At 38.3% G+C, this 21,137-nt stretch overlaps 1 protein-coding gene across 1 annotated transcript in view; it reads left to right on the plus strand.

Annotated features, from left to right (window-relative positions):
* The window catches only part of LOC150089623 (1-phosphatidylinositol 4,5-bisphosphate phosphodiesterase epsilon-1-like), a 634,994-nt gene that overhangs the window by 472,235 nt on the left and 141,622 nt on the right, over positions 1-21,137 (plus strand). The window contains exon 34 of the mRNA XM_090390053.1: positions 20,335-20,458. Within this exon, the coding sequence (XP_090246179.1) occupies positions 20,335-20,458 (124 nt within the window). The remainder of the gene's footprint in view (positions 1-20,334; positions 20,459-21,137) is intronic.

Here is a 21,137-nt window from a genome sequence, read left to right on the forward strand (position 1 = left end):
AACCCCGTACTTCAGTGAGAAAGAGAGTAAGAAGGAAGTGATAGGGGCTAAGGTGAAGAAAGCCAACATGAGAACGACGAGAAACGTCAGATAACTTATGCAGAAAATTAGTTTCCCGACACCGGACTCTAGCACTGCTGCTCTCTCTCGATAAACAAACGGTAGGTGTTATGGAGCCAAAAACGAGAAAGATATATTGATTGACAGGTAGGAAACAATGAAATGATTGGTTGTGGGGCGACATATGACAAGCTACTGTGTAGTCATTGGTTGGCATTATAATGTGTATTTATGAGTAAAGAATGGTGCATAGTAGTTTTGTGATGAATGGTAAACAGGTAATAGTAGCGGTAAATCTTTTAAAGATGGAAGAAATTTGTAAGGAAAATAAAACGGTTGATTTTTTGATGAAAACTAAATTAATAAAAGTTTCGGTCTATTCATTTTTATTTTCTTCATTATGTTTTTTTCTCATTATTAAAGCCAATTTTTGGAGTTCATGAGTGTTTTTACTATAGTGTTGATTTAGGTTTGGTTACGAAAAAGGAAAAGGTTTCTTTATTTTTCGTTATATTTCATAATCTGACCATAAATGGTAGGTTAGGAAATAATAGAAATGGTTTCTTTATATTTCGTGATCTAACATTAGGTTAGGAAATAATAGGAAAAGAAAGAAAGATTCTTTATATAGTGAATAGCTATTGAGGTGTTGATTGACGTTATGATATGTGTGTATCCGCACGAGTATCTTTAAAAATAAAAGTATAGTAATAAAAAATTAATATTTTGTTTATAAACAATTTATGTGCTAGTCCACCCATGATTCTAAAGAAAAAAGGTTAGGTTACCCCCTCCATTTTGGGAGGAGTTCAAGCTCCCATGAGATTCAAGTGAAGGTAACCTGACATTTTTTAACCATTATGGAAAGCGTTCATAAGGGCAAGATACAATTAGTGCTTCTGAATGATACTAAACCAATGTTATCGTGTGTTGTGTTTGCGCACCAATCAGCACATCGTTTGCAACGTCTACCTGTCAATCAATATATCGTTCTCGACTTTGCTCCAGACTGATAACATTTACCATCTGTTTACCGAGCAAGCAGCGCTAGAATGCTGTATCGGGAAACTAATTTTCCATGTAAGTTATCTGACGTTTCTTGTCGTTCTCGTGTTGGCTTTCTTTACCTTTGCCGTGATAGGATATGAAGGCACCTCCCAGTCACTGCTTTCCCCCTCTCCTGCATGATACCAAGGAACGTTACGTGACATCACAATATGTCGGAACTGAAATGACAAAAAATAACTTTACCATCACCATGACAGGATATGAAGGCACCTCCCAGTCACTGCTTTCCCCCTCTCCTGCATGATACCGAGGAATGTAACTTGACATCACAATATGTTGGAACTGAAATGACAAAAAAGAAACAACAAAACAGCATTTTTTTTAAAACAGCTAACAAAAATTAACACTACATGCAACCACTGATTCTTCTTCTCTCCCCCCCCCCCCGTACATTACTAGGCGATTTCACATGCATTAACAATGAGAACTGCTCATGTGCGTCAACAAAAATGCTTTTGTTTTTTGTTTTTTTTTTTGTTCTGGGGGCTGCTGCCCCCTTGTGTAGGAGAGTATTCACCTAGGACAAAAGCTCCTCAATTAAAGTGCAAAGTAGGACAAAACCACTCGGACAAATAATAATACAAAATGTTTAAACCATAATTTTTATTCTTACAATATTTGTAGTTCTTTAAGAATGAACACCTCTCTGAGAACATTTTGTGTTATTATTTGTCCGAGAGGGGGGGGTGTTTTGTCCTACTTTGCACTTTAATTGAGGGGGTTACGTCCAAGTTGGTTTTGTCCTATGGGGGTTTTGTCTGGATCCAGCTGCCCCCACACCCCCACTAGTATAAAGAGAATCTGATACTAACAGCTCATACAATTACTGCGAAAACACCAAATCGTCAAGAAACAACTTGAGGGGGAAAAACTCACCTCATCAGTCCTTGCATGTCCGCTGGTACATTTCATCAAACATCCACATTGAAAACACTTGTATTCCGAAGCTATCAAAGTCACACTCATACACCATTGAATTACAGTCTTACATCCATCCCTTTGCAAACGGAACAACAGCGGGATAATTTTGCATTTCCCGCTAAAATCAGTAGCTTGTTTGTTTGTTTGTTATTTGGTTTTTAGGAGCATTAGCAACTAAGGCCATATTGCTATGGGGATATGTGGTGGTCATTCCCTGACCTTTCCCGCATCCTCCGTATTTGGTGGTCACGGGCTCAAACTCCGGTCTAATCAAGCAGCGTGTGCTACACACTGCTGCTCCTGCTCACCTGGCTACGGAGGTGCCAAAAAAAAAAAAAATCAGTAGCGAATTTGCATCCAATAAAACAATCAGAAACCAAAATGAGGTGAATTACGCATTCCCAATAATCAGTCAATCACAGAATTTGACAATCGCTCCGTTCTTTGGCCACATTAGAATTAACCAGAATGGCTACTCCTGCACATGCAGGAGACTCTGAGTTTCTATCTTGTCTGTACATTATATAATTAGAGAATTTTGGCGAAACTTGGGGGTGACAAGATTGTTTCCTGTAAGCATACAGCTATGGAGTTGAATTGAGCTAATAAATCCCTTAAGTGATCAGAATAACTGTTTAGTCCTCTGCAATTCCACTGTATGATGTTATGCATTATTTAGGTTTACCTGAGGATGATTCATCTGGCTGTTTTTTGGTAATATGGGGTGACCAGTATCCATAGTGTCATTGGCATGCAATTCTAGGATGGGTTCCTCATAATCCGGGTGTAATCCACTTCCATACCGTTGGTTTGTGGTTCGGCTTTCTTACAATATTTTATGGTTTTTTCAATGTCCTGCGAGACTGTTGGAGTATCATTTGGGATACTAAATGGGAGTGTTTGTAGCTTCACTGGTTTTAGATTTAGGAGTATCTTTTCTGGAGGCTGATAAGGTTTCTTTAACCCAATTTGCCAAAGAGGTGTTCGGTGGTATTGACACATCTGTTTGAGCTACAGTTGAAAGATAGCTTCGGGTGCGAGACGCATAGGATAGACTGGGCATAGTCAACATAATTTGTCTGCATGCTTTAGGATATCTTACTTTATGTTATATTTTGTATCTCTGAATTTTCTTTCCAGTTTTCCACATATCACATGATTTAGAAAATGCAAGATACTTTCCTTTGCAGTTGGGACACACAGGGGTTGAGGCTGATCAATCTGCTTGTGTATGGTCCTTAGAGTCACATATAGGACAGATGGCATCACCTTTGCATGCCTGCCGAGAATGGCCATATTTCTGGCCTTTAAAACAGCAAAGAGGATTTGGGATGTATGGCCAAATCTGGCAGTTTAAATAGCCAGCTTTTACAGTGGATGGCAAATCAGGAGTGCTGAAGGTAAAATTGATGGATTGAGTTGGTACTAGATTTCCATCTTTTTTAATCATTATGTGTATTGCACTGATTACCTTCTGATTACTAAGTTCTTGGACTAATTCCTCTTCAGACACTGAAAGTAGGTCCCACTCTGTGATGATGCCTTTCGATGAATTTAAAGTATTTTGGGGAGTAACAGATACTGGCAACCCACCAAATGTTTCTGGTCTTTAATAGCCACTCAGAATGTTTGGTGGTGGCTCTTTCAACCAGGAAGTCTCCTGATTGTAGTCTCTTCACCATTTTTGGTGATCCTGCAATAGATTCCAAATATTTTTGGATCATAAATGGTGATAACTTGCCCACAGGCTTAGTAGACAGAGCATGTATCACCAGAAAGTTAGGAAGGTTAGGATACTCTGCTTCTCTTCAAAGTCTTTTAGGTTGTTTTGAGTCATTTTCATTGTACATTTCTGACCTTGAGCTTGGTGGCTCTAAAGGAGGAAAATTATTTAAGTCCATCTTTGCTCCTTTTAGCCCTGGGAGAGTAACTCTCAGATTACCAGCTCCGTCACGTGGAGGCAGGAGCTGTGCCACCAGTGACCAAGCGGTTGAGGAAGTTAGTTTGGTTTAGTATGGATTAAATAAATAAATAAATATGTATATATTTATATAAATATATATAAATATGTATATTAAATAAATAAATAAATAAATATATATATATATATATATATAAGGAAAGAAAAGTGAATTTCCTTTCTGGATTCTTACTTGAAAGCGTTTAAGTAAATATAACTCATTCGCTGAGAAAGAGCACTCAATATATGGCACAAAAGATCACTAGGTCACTATTGCTTGGCACTTGGGGCCTTGGTCAGAGAAGACTTCTCTGACCAAGAACAAACCCATGCCATGTCTGAACATGGATTTGTTCCCCTTAATAAACCCATGCTGTGTCTCAACAATAACTGCAGATGATCCTTCAATTACTTCTTTAACCAGTGACTCCATTATTTTACCCAGAACAGAAGTTAAACTAACAGGTCTATAATTACTCTGTCACCCTTTGTGAATTGAGGATACATTTGCACATCTTCAGTCCATGGGGATCTCTCCTGAATCCAAGGTGCTGTCATAATTATGGCTAAGAGTTTGCTTACTTCTTTGCTGCCTTCTTTAATGTAACTGGCTAGATCTAATCCATCCCAAGTGTCTTTCTTATTTTAACTTCAATGATTCTTCCTCCACTTTACTCTTAAGTTATTACAAAATCATTTAGCTCACTGTTAGAGTTTGATAAATGTCTGGCCTGTACATCACCACAGAATTCCTAATCTGTGAATGTAAATGCAAAATACTTATTCAGTTTGTCCACTACCTGAGCAGGATCATCAACAATTGAACCGTCTTTTTCAAGTGGACCAATCAGATTCATCCCTTTCCTTCTATATTTTACATAAGTAAAGAAGTCTTGCTGTTTCTCTTTGCATCCATTGCCAAGGATTTCTCGTAATCTGCCTTTGATTACCTAACCATAGGATTCTGTGTTGCTTGATATTGCACCAGGCAACAACTTCTGTGCTTGATCTGCAGAAAAAAGAACCACCAAGTGGGTTCTTTATCTGCAGATTCTTAATGCATGAATAATCACCTCTGATAATCAGATCAAGACTATTACTCCCTCTGATTGCCTCTCTAACATGCTGCTGTAGAAAACAGCCATTCAATAAATTGACAAAAGTGTTTCTAGCATGTGAGCAACTAACCCACAAGTTCCAGTCAATATAGGGAAAGTTAAAATCTCCCATTATAAGGCATTCTGATTTACTGGCCCACTCTATTTTCTATACAGTTGTTCTTTGTACTCCTCACAGTCATTAGGCTTATAATTCTCTCCAACTCTTTATTTTTGCCTTCCAGTGCTTATGTCACACCAGACTAACTCAACATTGCATTGGCCACCCATGTCAACTGAATGTACCACCTTAGATTTTAATGAGCTTCTTAACTCAACTCCTCCCCCTTCTATCTTGTCTATCCTTCCTGTACACATTTTACTCCTCAAATTTCAATTTTCCATTAATTATATCTGTGTCACATCATGTCTCTAATATCCCAACAGTATCCACCTTTGATGTCTTGAACAGCACTTTGAATTCATCAGATTTATTTACTATGCTCCTAGAATTGGTGTAATGCAAGTACACATGCACCTGTTCTTACTCTTAGTTACCCTAACACAGCCCATGTATCTACTTGTTCCATGATGACTCCCAGCATTTCTCGAAATCCGTAGTAACCTGCTTTCCAGGCTGCTGCTGATTCCAATAGAAGCAGTGCAAGAACCTCTTTCACCTCTGCCTGCAACTACTTTTAATCTATTAGTCTGTGAACCCCCCCAAGCTAGCAATTTTTTACCCACCTAACACTTGCTCAATAGCATCAGAAAATATTCTTGAACCCTTTCTATTTAAGTGTATCCCATCTCTGTAGAAGCAGTCTCTCCTGTTAACAAGTACAGACCACGCTGGGAAAAATTTACCCCACGAGCCTTGCACAATCCCTCCAGGGCCAAAACAGTATAGTCCATCTGTCTCAGTATAGAGACAGATGGACCAAGTCCATCTGTCTCTATACTGAGACAGATGGACTTGGTCTGTCAATGTTCTCTGACCAGAACCCATTAGATTATAAGTCTATCAATATAAAATTAATACGATTGTTTCTCATCCCACGAACCATGGAAGCTAGCTGAATGGAGGATCCAACCTCATCCAGTTAACCAGTTCTATTATATTTGTGGGAATCATGTCCTGCCAGAAGCAAATCATATTCATAGTAGCAGTAATAAAGTTATAAAAAAAAGGTTTATACGTATTTTGTTGCATATTTTTCTTGATGAAACATGAAAGAAGTTGAGGTAGACTTTTTTCAAGATTACTTTAAAATATTTTTTTACTATATATTTTAATGATTAATGTGTCTTCAATGTTATATATTTCAATGATTAAAAATGATTTGCATTAAAGATAATTTACTAAGTGTTAAAATATACATACTTTTTTCCTCATGCATATATAGAATATACCATATACAGGGTGATTCACTACCAGTGCAACAAACTTGCAGGAGTTGTAGGGGGCACAAAGACGAATCGGAATCACATAGCATTGCAGGGTCCGAAATGCCTTCATCATGTGGTAGAGGACGTTGAACGGGAGGTCGCGTGAACAGCGATCCCGCTGGAAGTCAGCATTTGCGAACCAGTTCCCGAGGCAGTAGGATGGACGAGTATTCAAACGTTGAACTGACCGACATGCACCTTGCGTATGGAGCTGCGGACTGTAACGGGCGCGCCGCTCTGCGCTTGTACCAGGAACGTTTCCCGCACATGCGTGCTCCTCATCATACGATTTTCGCACGTGTGCACAGAAGGTTATGTGAGACTCGTTGTTTCATGAGAGCGAACGATGAGGACGCCAGACAATGAGGAGAGTGTCCTATGTCTTGCAGAAGGCAATCCGAGTACGAGTACTCGAGCGATAGGCCAACGATTGGGTATTTCCCAATCCACTGTATGGAGGATACTGTCAACAAACCAAATGAGTTCTTACCATCTGCAACGCGTCCAATCATGGAGCCTGCGGATTATCCACTCTGGAGGACTTTTGCTACTTGGTTTCTTCAACAGAAACGGTTCACAAATGCTGTCTTCCAGCGGAATCGCTGTTCACGCGACCTCCCGTTCAACATCCTCTTCCGCATGATGAAGCATTTTGGACCTTGCAATGCTATGTGATTCTGATTCGTCTTTGTGCCCCCTACACCTCCTTCAAGTTTGTCGCACTGGTAGTGAATCACCCTGTATAGATATATGATTTCTAGGGGGCTATGAAATATTCCTTGAAGTTCAGTTTAAGACTCAGAAACATTAATGTAACGATTCTGGACACCAAATACTATTTACTCCTGGGGGAATACTTGAAACAGGAAACTCCCACTTGAATATATAGTGCCTGTATATTCAAGTGGGAGTCATACCCTGCCAGAAGCATATTAGCATTAGTAGAGGCATATGACGCAGGAAAACAAGCTTAAGCAGCATCAGCCAAATAAAAAAATAAAATTAAAAAAACCTCCCATTTCACCCATCCATTCACTCCAAAAGTTTGTCCAGTTTTTCCTTGAATTCATTTAAGTTATCAACTTCCACAACAACAGATGGAAGTTTGTTTCAGCAATCAACTACCCACTGCCTAAAGGCAAATTTCCCCACATCCATTCTACAACTGACTTCCTCAATTTGAGTTTATGCTCTCTCAGATTCTTAATCTGAGCAAGAGGAAGAATCCCATCAACATTGAGGCTGCTTAAACCATTCAAAGCCTCAATCAGATCACTTCGCAGGCCCCTAGTCTCCAAATGCTGCAATTTGCAGTACTTAAGCCTTTCTTGGTAAGAGCATCCCTTTGTTCCCCGTCACCAATCTCGTTGCCCTTCTCTGTACTTGTTCTAGCAACTCTACATCCTTCCTAAAATCAGGCCTGCAGACCTGTATGCAGTACTCAAGGTGTGGTCTGACTATTGCCTTATAGAAAGGGATAACCTTTCTTATTTTTATCTTCAAAAATTTCTCCTCCACTTTGCTCTCAGTTATTACAAAACCATCTAGCTCACTGCCAGAGTTTAATACACCTCTGGACTCCCCCCCCCAAATAACTCCACATGCGTGAATGTAGATGCAAAATACTCATTTAGTTTGTTAGCTACCTGAGAAGGATCATCAACAGTTGAACCATCGATATCAGGTGGACCAATCTGATTCACTCCCTTCCTTCTAGAGTTTACATAAGTAAAGAACTCTTTGCTGTTTTTCTTTGCATCCTTTGCCAAAGATTTCTCATAATCTGCCTTTGTCTGCCTAACCTCCTTTATGACTTGGTTACAGGGCAGTGTATATCTATCATAGGTTTCCATGTTGCCTGTTAATTTATATGTATCCCATGCAATTTTCTTCTCTGCCACATGTCTCATTAGTTCATCCATTCAGGCCAAAACCTTGAACAATATTTCTTAGTTGGTATGAAAAGCCTAGTAGCTTCCAAGAATCAATCTTTGAATGCTTCCCATTTTGAATTTGCTATTTGGTAACATCATCAGTTCATCCCACTGTATAGAATTTAAAAACTGTCTCAGACCACCGTAGTCACCTTTACGAAACAAAAACCCTTCCTTTTACCCCTGATGATAGTTACCTCTTTGAGTAAATCCCACTTCAGCACACTGTGATCACTGCCACCTAGTGGTTCCTTTATCTGCAGATTCTTAATGCATGAAGAATCACTACTGATAATCAGATCAAGAGTATTATTTCCTCTAGTGGCCTCCCGAACATGCTGATGTAGAAAACAGTCATCCAATAAATCCACAAAAGCCTTGCTAGTGTGTGAACGACCAACCGACAAATTCCAGTCAATATCTGGGAAATTAAAATCCCCCATTATAAGACATCTGGTTTACTGGCCCACTATTTCTCTGTACAGTTGTTTATTATACTCATCAGAGTCATTAGGCCTATAACACACTCCTCCTCTCATTTTTGCTTTCCCAGTGCTTATATCACACTAAACTGACTTGACACCATTTTAAAGTTTATAATACTGCTGCCTATTAACAATTCCCATTGAATTTATTTATCCAATGATGATTTCTGTAATTAGACACAGAGGCTTTTAATTCCTTTAACCTTTTCACAACTATATATATGTAGATCTATGCTTGATATATGTATATGTATATAAATATATTATCATTAGCAAAGGCACATGATGCAAGAAAGCAAGCTAATATAGCATCAGCCAAAAAAAAAAAACACACCCTTATTTCACCCATCCACTCACTCCAAATGTTTGTCAAGTTCCACCTTGAATCTATTTAAGCTATCAACTTCTACAACAACAACAACAACAACAACAGATGGAAGTTTATTCCAGCAATCAACCACATGCTGGCTAAAGGCAAACTTCCACACATCTATCTTACAACTGTATTTCCTCAATTTGAATTTATGCCCTCTCAGGTGATTATTCTGAGCAAGAGGAAGAATCCCATCAGCATTGAGTAGGCTTAAACCATTCAAGGCTTTATACACCTCAATCAGATCGCCTCGCAGGTGCCTAGTCTCCAAACACTGTAATCTGCAAAACTTAAGCCTTCCTTCGTAAGAGCAACCCTTCATTCCATTCACTAATCTTGTTGCCCTTCTCTGTACTCGTTCCAAGAGCTCTACATCCTTCTTAAAATGAGGCCTCCAGACCTATATACAGTACACAAGGTGTGGCCTGACCATTGCCTTATATAAGGGGATAATCACCTCCTTATCCCTGCTAGAAAAATTTCTGTATATCATTACGAAATTTTTTTATTTTTATTTCTCAGAGCAAACTAAACTAAAATTACAATTAATTAGCTTTCGGCTGAGTGGACAGCCTTCTTCACATGGCGAAAGCCTTACTGCTTTTACGAGACACTTCTGTCTACAAACCCTTAACCGTTAACCCCAACAGAGTATTGGAATGATGGGAGTCAGAGGTGAATATCCTCATCAACAGTTGGCTCAAACAGGGGAAAATAACCCAGTCAATCCGTAATCACCTCCGTGCCTCCAGGTGTCAGATCCCATGGTTTTACGGCCTGCCGAAGGTACACAAAAAAGACACACCACTAAGACCAATTGTATCCTGCTGTGGACTTACGAGTTGTCTAAGTTTGTCTCGAGGCTTCTTTCTCCTCTAGTTGGCAAGACCACCTACACCGTCTCCAACAGTATTGAGTTCATAGAAAGGATCCACACTATATCCATCTCACAAGATCAAATCATGGCATCGTTCGATGTAATATCACTCTTTACCTCCATCCCATTGGAACTTGCCATCTCTTGTGCAAAACAACTCTTAGACAATGATGAAACCCTTAGCGACAGAACTAGACTGACGCCTGATGACATTTCCGCCGCCCTCAGACTGTGCTTAACAGGGGGTGCAATCATGTTTAACGACTCAATCTACCAGCAGGTACATGGCACAGCCATGGGTTTCCCTGTCAGTTCGGTCACAGCAAACATCGTGATGGAGGAGTTAGAGGGACGTGCGTTTACACAAGCACCAGATCACATCGCCTTTTGGTGTCACTATGTAGACGATGTGTTCGTAGTTATCCCTAGAGACTCAGGTCAGCGACTCCTAACCCACCTCAACTCACTATCGCCCTTCATAAAATTCACGATTGAGCTGGAGTCGAACAACACTATTCCATACCTAGATACCCTTGTCCGGCACGAAGACACATGCTTGAAGACGACAGTTTATCGTAAACCTATGTGTGCTGGCCAATTTACCAACTTCCGGTCAGCACACGCGCGGGGCCACCTCCTCTCCACTGCCCGAACCTTGCTAACTCGCGCCTGGACACACTCCAGCTCCGCAGATGAAAGACGCAAAGAGATCACCAGGGTCAAAGTAGACCTTACGAGGTGTGGCTATCCCATCGACATCCTTGACAGGTGTGATCTACAGGCACGCGACAACGTGACGACCAACAGCAACGCCAACAGTGACGAGTCATCCATGAGGGCATTTATCCCATACTACCCCAACCTGTCACAACAGATCAGTAGAATCCTAAAATCACATGGGATAAAGTGCATCCAACTCCCAGGCAAGAAACTGCGTTCTCTCATTTCCAACATAAAAACACCCGTCCCCACCCTTCTACAGAGCGGTTTGGTCTATCGCATCTCTTGCCGTGACTGCACTAGCTGCTACTTTGGAAGAGACTGGATGTCGACTCGAGAAATGTCTCTCAGAGCATAAAAGGGCAATCCGTTTGGCAGATATGGAACACTCAGCTATTGCCGAGCATGTCTGGACAACCCACCACGACATTGACCCACACCGCGATGTCGTGGTCGAGGACAGGTCCCACCATTACCTAAGGTGCACCTGGTTGGAATCGTTAAACATAAAATGCTCGGATACCTCTTTGAACAGGAACAGTGGTTGTCAAGTTAACCCCATCACAGAAACAGTAATTCTGTCCATAGACAAACGCTGGCCACGTCACCACCATACGTCACAGCCACAAACATCAACCTCAAACAATTAGCCACGCACCTCTCGCACCATCCTGGCAGTGCACATCTCTATTCCAACTGCCATTCAAAGTATTTTTCTATCTGAAGAAGGCTGTCCACTCAGCCGAAAGCTAATTAATTGTAATTTTAGTTTAGTTTGCTCTGAGAAATAAAAATAAAAAATTTTCGTAGTATGAATCCAGAGCACGTAGGCCTCTTTCATTGTATATCATTGACAATACACCATGAGCTACTCTTGCAGACTGTCTGCACTGCTCAGAAAACTTCATTTCTGCCTGCATAATTACCCTGGGGTTAGATCTATATTTTTATAAGGTTAATTTAAGTACATTTAACAAGGAGCCATTTTGCATAAACTGTCTTCAAATTTTTGCAGCATTTGCTTCCATCTCTTACCTGTGTCTGCAATTAATTGTAGGCAAAGTTTTAATATACGGTAGCATAAAAATAGCTTTGAAAATCAGAGGATGATTTTGATTACAAAAGCCAAAATTAAAAAAATTCTCTGGAATTCAGATCCAGATGCTGATGAAATCAAATTAAATGATACATAAATAAATGTGGATGATATTATTCCTTCAAGAAAAAAAAAAAAAAGTAACCATAAATTTATTGCTTTAACAATATTTTATGAATTTTTTTTATAATTCTGGTTTGATTTTTGACAATAATTTTGCATATTAATATTCTTCAAGAATATTAATATGCAAAATATTTTATATTTAATATTTTGTATTCTTCAAAATATTTAATATTCTTCAAAATAAGAAGAATATTAATATTTAAAAGCATTTACACATGATGCTTTCTTACACATGACGAATCTTCAAAATTTCATGAAGAAACTCACTCCACAGTGCCTCCACTTTTATGGAAAAAGTGACAATGAAAGCCTGTACACATCTGAGAAACTAATTTGAAAATTTTAGCAGGGTTAAAAGTTTTGAGTTGAAGTGCTAAAAAGGTTAATCAAACTCAATGTGATGTCTCTCTCTCTCTCTCTCTCTCTCTCTCTCTCTTCTCCCCCACATTCAAATTAAGGAAAGAAAATAGTAGTAATAGTAGTGGCATGTGACACAAGAAAGCAAATGTATGAACTTATGCAGCATTAGTCAAAAAAAAAAAAATTACAAAACAATCCACTCTAAATATTTGTCCAGTTCCTCCTTAAATTTATTTAACTTATCAACTTCCACAACGACAGATGGAAGTTTGTTCCAGCAATTAACCACCCGCTGGCTAAAGGCAAATTTCTGCACATCTATTCTATATCTGTCCTTCCTCAATTTCAGTTTATGCCCCCTTAGTTCGTAATCTGAACAATTGGAAGAATCCCATCAGAATTCAGCATGCTCAACCCATTCAAGGCCTTATACACCTAAAATGAGATCACCTTGCAGGTGCCTAGTCTCCAGCTGCTGCAATTTGCAGAACTTAAGCCTCTCCTGGTAAGAGGATCCTTTCATTCCCCTCACCAATCTTGTTGCCATTCTCTGTACACACTCAAGCAAATCTACATCCTTCCTAAAATTAGGTCTCCAGACCTGTACGCAGTACTCAAGGTGTGGTCTGACCATTGCCTTATACAGAGGGACAATCACCTCCTTTTCCCTGCTAGCAAAATTCCTATATATCATTGACAAAACCCCATGACCTGCCTTGGCAGCCTGTCTGTATTTCTCAGAAAACTTCATATCTGACTGCACAACTACTCCCAGGTCTTCTTCATTTTCTACCACCTTAAGTGTAGTACCACACAGTTGGTACGTTTCTCTGGGGTTACTTCTCCCCATATGCAGTACTTTGCATTTTTCAATGTTAAACTTCAGTTGCCACTTCTCAGACCATCTGCCCAAATTTTCTAGATCCTGTTGCAGTAACACACTGCCATTACTGTCATTAACAACCCTTCCAACCTTTGTATCATCTGCAAACTTCGATACTAAGCCTGATATACTGATTTTGTATATTTATCAATATCATTGATAAATATACAAAACAACAGTGGACCCAACACCGAACCCTGTGGGACTCCACTAATAACATTAGTCCACGAAGAGCAGCACCCATTAATTACCACACTCTGTCTTCTCCCACTCAGCCATCCTTTTATCCATTGTAGCAACTTACCCTTAATATGATTCTGCTCCAAATTTTCGTCTTCATCACAATAATCAACTATTGAAATAAGTTACCACCTAATCTTTTATAATCAGAGAACTTATGCAGATTTAGAAAGAGATTAGATAATTGTAAGTTCCAAACATCATATTTATCAAATGGAGACCTAGACATTGACTATATGACTTCCTTTGACGCTGAGATCACCAGTGTTGTTTTGATTAGAACTTTGCATGTTGGTGTCTCAGTAGCCAGGTGGGGAGGAGCAGCAGTGCGTAGCACACGCTTCTTGATTAGACCGGGGTTCGAGCCCGTCACCACCAAATACGGAGGATGCAGAAAGGTCAGGGAATGACCACCGTATATCCCGGAGCAATATGGCCTTAGTTGCTAATGCTCCCAAAAACCAAAAAACAACAACTTTGCATGTTATTATATCACAACAACATTTAAGAATGGATGTCAGATGAACTAATAAGACATATGGCAGAGAAGAAAAATGCATGGGATACATACAAATTAACACGTGACATAGAAGCCTATGATAGATACAAGTTGATCTGTAACCAAGTTACAAAGGAGGTTAGGCAGGCAAAGTCAAATTATGAGAAATCTTTGGCAAGGGATGCAAAGAAAAATAGCAAAGAGTTCTTTACTTATGTAAACTCTAGAAGGTTGGTTTGGGTTTTTTTAAGGAGCATTAGCAACTAAGGCCATATTGCTCCGTACTCTAGAAGGAAGGGAATGAATCAGATTGGTCCACTTGATATCGATGAGTCAACTGTTGATGATTCTGCTCAGGTAGCTAACAAACTAAATGAATATTTTGCATCGACATTCACAGATGAGGAGTTATTCAGCAAGGAGAATGCCAGAGGTGTATTCAACTCTGGCAGTAAGCTAGAGAATCTTTAATAACTGAGAATAAAGTGGAGGAGAAATTGTTGAAGATAAACACAAGAAAGGCGCCTGGGGTGGATGGGATCTATCCAGTTATATTAAAGGAGACAGCAAAGGAAGTAAGCAAACCCTTAGCTATAATTATGAGAGCTTCCTTGGACTCAGGGGAGGTACCCACAGACTGGAGATGTGCAAATGTCACCCCAATTCACAAAGGAGGATCAAAGGCTGACACAAGTAATTATAGACCTGTGAGTTTAACTTCTGTTCCAGGAAAATTAATCTGTTTTGTAGAGACATTTGGGGATATATTTAAACAAAGGTGGTGCAAGAGTTTTTGCCAGTATTATTGAGGATACATTAAAGGTTACACAAAAACAGCAAAGAGTTCTTTACTTATGTAAACTTTAGAAGGAAGGAGATAAATTACATTGCTCCACTTGATATCAATGGTTCAACTGTTGATGATCCTGCTCAGGTAGCTAACAAACTAAACGAGTATTTTGCAACTACATTACACATGAGGAGTTATTCAGTGAGGGGAATGCCAGAGGTGTATTCAACTCTGGCAGTAAGCTAGATAATCTTGTAATAACTGAGAGTAAAGTGGAGGAGAAATTGTTGAAGATAAACACAAGAAAGGCACCTGGGGTGGATGGGATCTATCCAGTTATATTAAAGGAGGCAGCAAAGGAAGTAAGAAAACCCTTAGCCATAATTATGAGAGCTTCCTTGGACTCAGGGGAGGTACCCACAGACTGGAGATGTGCAAATGTCACCCCAATTCACAAAGGAGGATCAAAGGCTGACACAAGTAATTATAGACCTGTGAGTTTAACTTCTGTTCCAGGAAAATTAACGGAGGCACTGGTTAAAGAAGCACTGCAGGATCATCTAGGCAAGGCTTCAGTTATAGCTCGGACACAGCATGGTTTTGTTAAGGCGAAGTCTTGCCTGACCAATTTGATTGGATACTATGATGCAGTCACAAAAGAACTGGATGCAGGGAATAACTTTGATATTATATACTTGGATCTTAGAAAGGCTTTTGATACTGTTGCACATGGAAGACTGCTGCACAAATTGGAGCAGTTTGGCATTGGAGTCAAATTGCTGCTATGGATAAAGGGGTGGTTGAGGGGGAGAAGCCAGAGAGTGGTAATCAATGGACACTGCTCATTGTGGACTAATGTTATTAGTGGAGTCCTTCAGGGTTCAGTGTTGGGTCCATTATTGTTTTTTTGTATTTATAAATGATATTGATGATGGTATATCAGGCTTAATGTCCAAGTTTGCAGACGATACGAAGGTTGGCAGGGTTGTCAAGGACACTACTGACACTATGCTGCTGCAACAGAATCTGGAAAGGTTGAGCAGATGGGCTGAGAGGTGGCAAATGAAGTTTAACATTGACAAATGTAAAGTACTACATATGGGAAACAGCAACCCCAGAGCAACCGTATCAACTCTGTGGTACTACACTGATAGTGGTAGAGAATGAATGGGATCTGGGGGTGGTTGTGCAGGCAGATATGAAGTTCTCTGAGCAGTGCAGACGGGCTGCAAGAGTAGCTCATGGTGTATTGTCAATGATATATAGGAATTTTTCTAGCAGGGATAAGGAGGTGATTATTCCCTTGTATAAAGCAATGGTCAAGCCACACCTACAGTACTGTATATAGGTCTGGAGGCCTCATTTCAAGAAGGATGTAGAGCTGCTGGAACGAGTACAGAGAAGGGCAACAAGATTAGTGAATGGAACAAAGGGGTGCTCTTACGAAGAAAGGCTTAAGTTTTGCAAATTACAGTGCCTAGAGACTAGGCCCCAGCGAGGTGATCTGATAGAGGTGTATAAAGCCTTGAATTGTTTGAGCATGCTCAATGCTGATGGGATTCTTCCTCTTGCTCAGAATAATCACCTGAGAGGGCATAAATTCAAATTGAGGAAAGACAGATTTAGGATAGATGTCCGGAAATTTGTCTTTAGCCAGCGGGTAGTTGGTTGGTGGAACAGACTTCCATGCCTTGTTGTGGAAGTTGATAGCCTAAATAAGTTTAAGGCTCAGCTGGACATGTATTTCGAACGAACAGAGGGGTGAAGTGGAAGTGGGTTTTTTTTTTTGGCTGATGCTGCATAAGCTTGATTTCTTGCATCAAATGCCTCTACTAATGCTAATGCTAAACTTTATAGTTTTCCATCTTACGAGTTTGGTATGCTATGAGTAGCTGCAGTGTTACCTCTTTTTGTTGAAAATCCTTGTATTATGTCTTAGAGTATTGCCTTATATAAATAATTTTTTCATTTCTGTTTCTACTGCTGGGAATTCCTCTGATTTTGATGTGCAGTTTTCACCAAATTATGTGATATTTCACACTATTTTATGTGAAGCTGGTCTCTTCAGCAGCTTTATTCTTGTGCCCTTTTGATTCTAAATTATTCTTGGCCTTTGACTATTCTTTCAGATTCTAAATTATTCTTGGCCTTTGACTATTCTTTCAGATTCTAAATTATTCTTGGCTTTTGACTATTCTTTCAGATTCTTAATTAAATTTAATGGTCACTACACCTGTATCCTCCTACTATATATCTTTACAGTAGGAGGACAAATATTATTTCTCTGGTTCTATTACTATTTTTTTAAAAGTGATTGGTTTTTTTTTTGTAATTTAGCAAGAATTTTTTAAAAATACAGTAAACCCCCGCTATTCGCGGGTGTTACGTTTCTGAGAAATGCCGCGAATACCGAAAACACGAATACTGATTTATGGCTCCCATAGTAATAAAGGGGTTCCATTCCAAAGTATGAAATATACTGTATAACAAAAACTAGTCTAAAATTTTGTCTATGTATGTATTATACTACCTTCATAATATGACTGTGTACATAGTGAAATGCAAGCATAAGGAATTGAAATGAAAATAAGAAACAATTTAATATTAAAAATAATATTTATTAGAAATTTCAAACAAATCTTTCAATCCATCTCCTTTGCTATAGCTAAAAAACTTATCCCGCCAGTGCTATCACCAGTTTCGCTAAAGTGTTGAGAAAGGAGTTTTGCCTTTTCACGAATGATGAGTGAACTTAACGGAATTCTATTTTGAGTTCGGTCTTCTATCCACAGATTTAAAGGCTTTTTCCATTTTTTCTAATTTAACATCACGAGTTACAGAGCAAATTTTTGAAGCAATTAGCGCGTTTTCACGGACACTACGGCGGATTTTTTCTTCCGATTTCTTGATTGATCGTACCGTTGACTCATTGATTTTATAATGTTTTGCCACTTAGGAAACACTTTCACCATTAGAAATTTTATCTAATAACTCAATTTTATTCGCTAATGTCATCACCTTCTTTGATCTTTTCACATTTCCCTTGTTATTCGTAACCATATTTTTGTACGGGTTAGAAAGAACTTGTTCACAATAAAGGCACTTTCTTCCGTTACACTCGAAAAAGTCTGTTTTACACTGCAAAACGGTAGATTTATCACTTTTGTAAGCATATCAATTTATAAATTGATAAATTTATTCAATTTATAAGCATGTAAATTAAAAGCAAACGACGAAACCTTCGATGACAAGCGCATAACACATATTGAACAAGGATTAGCGAGAAACATCCACGCTCTCGATTTTGTCACCTCTCTCTCCCCACCCACTGAGCGCTGTTTTGACCGAGAAAGATAACTTTAGCCGCGCCCATGTTTTTTTATGGCGGAAAATGTTCACGGCGATTTAAAATTCACATTTTTTTGGGTTTCATTTTATATTAAATCAGCGACCGCGAATACGCGAAACCGCGAATAGCGGGGGTTTACTGTATGTTGTATTTTTATAATTTGTATTTTTTTGTATTTTTAGCAAGTTTTTTTAAAAAAATACATTGTATTTTTATTGTAAAAGTAATTTTTAGTATTTTTTAAAAGTGTATATTCCAGTGAAATTAGTGTCTGCAGCTTAACATGTGCTATTTTATTACGGTTTTCCACATTTTTTCACACAATTTTAATAAATTTTTATATATTCCACTCTTTAAATTTATATATATATTTTTTTATAAATTTTATATACTGTGTGTGTGTGTGCATGTGTGTGTGTGTGTCAGTGTTTTTTATTGCAGTAACAGCTTTTGATTGTCTAAAATTAAATTACAATACCACAATGGATGTAAATTTAGTATAATACCTCTATTGAACAATAGAGCATGCTGGGTATTCTGTATATATGTACAGGGAATGATGTTCAGCAGCAAAAACAATATGTTGTTCAATGATGGATATGTCCAAGTTAGCACAAATGGTGTTATTCAATTCTTATATTAGGGGTTGTCTCTCCAGCAGAAATGCACTGATATATAGAAATGGTGTATATTGACAAAGGTATGTCATGCCCACAGCTGTATGGATGGGCAAAACATTACCATGAAGGAAGAAAAACTCTTGGAGGATTAACCTTGCCCAGGACAAACTCCACAGTTGTCATTGAAGAAAATGTTATCTTGGTACAAATGATGCAGCAGTTAATAACGTGGCCAGGGAACTAGATATCAATCACAGTTCTACCTGCACCATCATGCATGACAAATCACAGCACAGGATGGCTACGAGTGATCACAAAAGGCTCAACACACTATGGCAGCAATCCAGAAACTATACATCCAACTGCACTCTGAAATGATTGAGAATCCCCACAGACTTCTCACTTTGTAATGTTCATGTTTAGAAGGCCAAAATATGATCTGGCAGGATGTAAATTCCCCACAAATGATGAAATGAAGGAAGCTGTTAAAAAAAAAAAATAGAGAGCAACAACCAGAGAGACAGAAAGATATGTAGGTTATAAAAATATCTGGTTTACAGATGGGATCAGTGACTAAAATGTAGGCTAGCATTTTCAAGAAATAGAGTACCAGTTATTAGTAAAAAAAAGTAATTTTCATTTTCCTTTGATTCATTCTAATATATATAAAAAAATTGATAAATTATAAAAGTAGGGAGAAAATTTATTTTTAATTTTATATATCATTATCATTATTATGATTTTTTAAAGGCAGATGCCATATATAAACAATGCTACATTGTATTGTTCTACCATTTTAACGCTAATACAATGAGCATTATTGTGCATCAAAATTAATTCAAAATATGGTACCACTGAAAAACCTCACATATTGTCAAGGATCTCTCATTATAACTTTGGGAAGTTGTATTGTCTGAATTCCGAATTGTCTGAATCTTCTGTTATGTTCTACAGAAACAGAAAGCCTAAGTAGATGCATTTGTAGTACATTAGGTTAGAAATGAGTGATGATGCTGTTATATTGTACCCTTTGAAGTCCACCTTATTTATATGTTCTAGAGTTTAAAATAATATTCTGATGGTAGTAGTCTGTATTAAATATATTATGTCAGTATATATAAAAGTTTATACAATTGCATAGGAAAAAAAAAGAAAATAAACAAACCATGGTTACAGCAAGTTTTGGACACCAGTATATGTAACAATTCTGCGTAAATGTATGTTATAAATGCATTGTTGAAATTGTTACATATACTGGTGTCCAAAACTTGCTGTAACCATGGTTTGTTTATTTATACATTTATACTATAAACAGTTGACAAATATTTTCATAAATGTACATTCTGTTCACAGGCGTATATTCTGTAAAAGTTTAAAGGCAATAAGAAAATCAATAATATGTATATCTCTTTTTTTATAACAACTAGAGGCTAGATATGATATTTCTCCTGGAAAAAGGCCTGCAATTTCTGCTCCCTGTTATCAGGTTTCATCAATGAATGAAAGTACTGCTAAGAAGCTGTGTAAGCGGCATCCATTAGCCTTAATAGCATATCCTTTACACTTGGAAGTATTGTTATACAGGGCCGTGCCTAGCTAATTAAGCACCCTAGGCAAATAGTGCATACTGAACCCCTACAACTTAAAATTTACTTTATTTATTTCACCTTTGCACCTCTATCAGTAATGTGCCTGGGATGAGTACCCCATTTTTCCATAACCTGGCATGGCCCTGAAGTTATCTCCTAATTATGTAAATAGTATCATTTATGAACTTATATAACAAACTAGTGCTTTAATAAATATGAGGTGTAGTCAAAAAGTTTTGGACTGAACTAATATTTGAGAAATGATAAAGCTCACTTGCTATTCAGATGGATTTCCTTTGAAGTAGTCTCCTTAGCACTGCATGCACCAATTCTAATGCTTCTTTATCCTTTGTTTCTGGATCATAGCCATACACCCACGATTTGTCAGTAATGATGGAAGAAACAAAGAGTAAATCAGCAGCAGCACATTGATAAGGATCCTGATATCTGAGAAGATACTGCTATCTGTGATCATCAATGAGGAAATAGGCACAAGCTCGGGTGAAATCATCACGTTCCCAAAACTTCTGCCAAAATGGATGGAAATGTCCCATAAGAAATATCAGTTTCACTAACAACTTCATGGATAATTTAAACTTCAATTACAATTGATCAAATCACAGACAGAAGCAATTGCATCA

Source organism: Mastigoproctus giganteus, chromosome 2 (assembly GCF_048544385.1).
Source record: "Mastigoproctus giganteus isolate SK-2022 chromosome 2, ASM4854438v1, whole genome shotgun sequence".
Taxonomy (NCBI): domain Eukaryota; kingdom Metazoa; phylum Arthropoda; class Arachnida; order Uropygi; family Thelyphonidae; genus Mastigoproctus; species Mastigoproctus giganteus.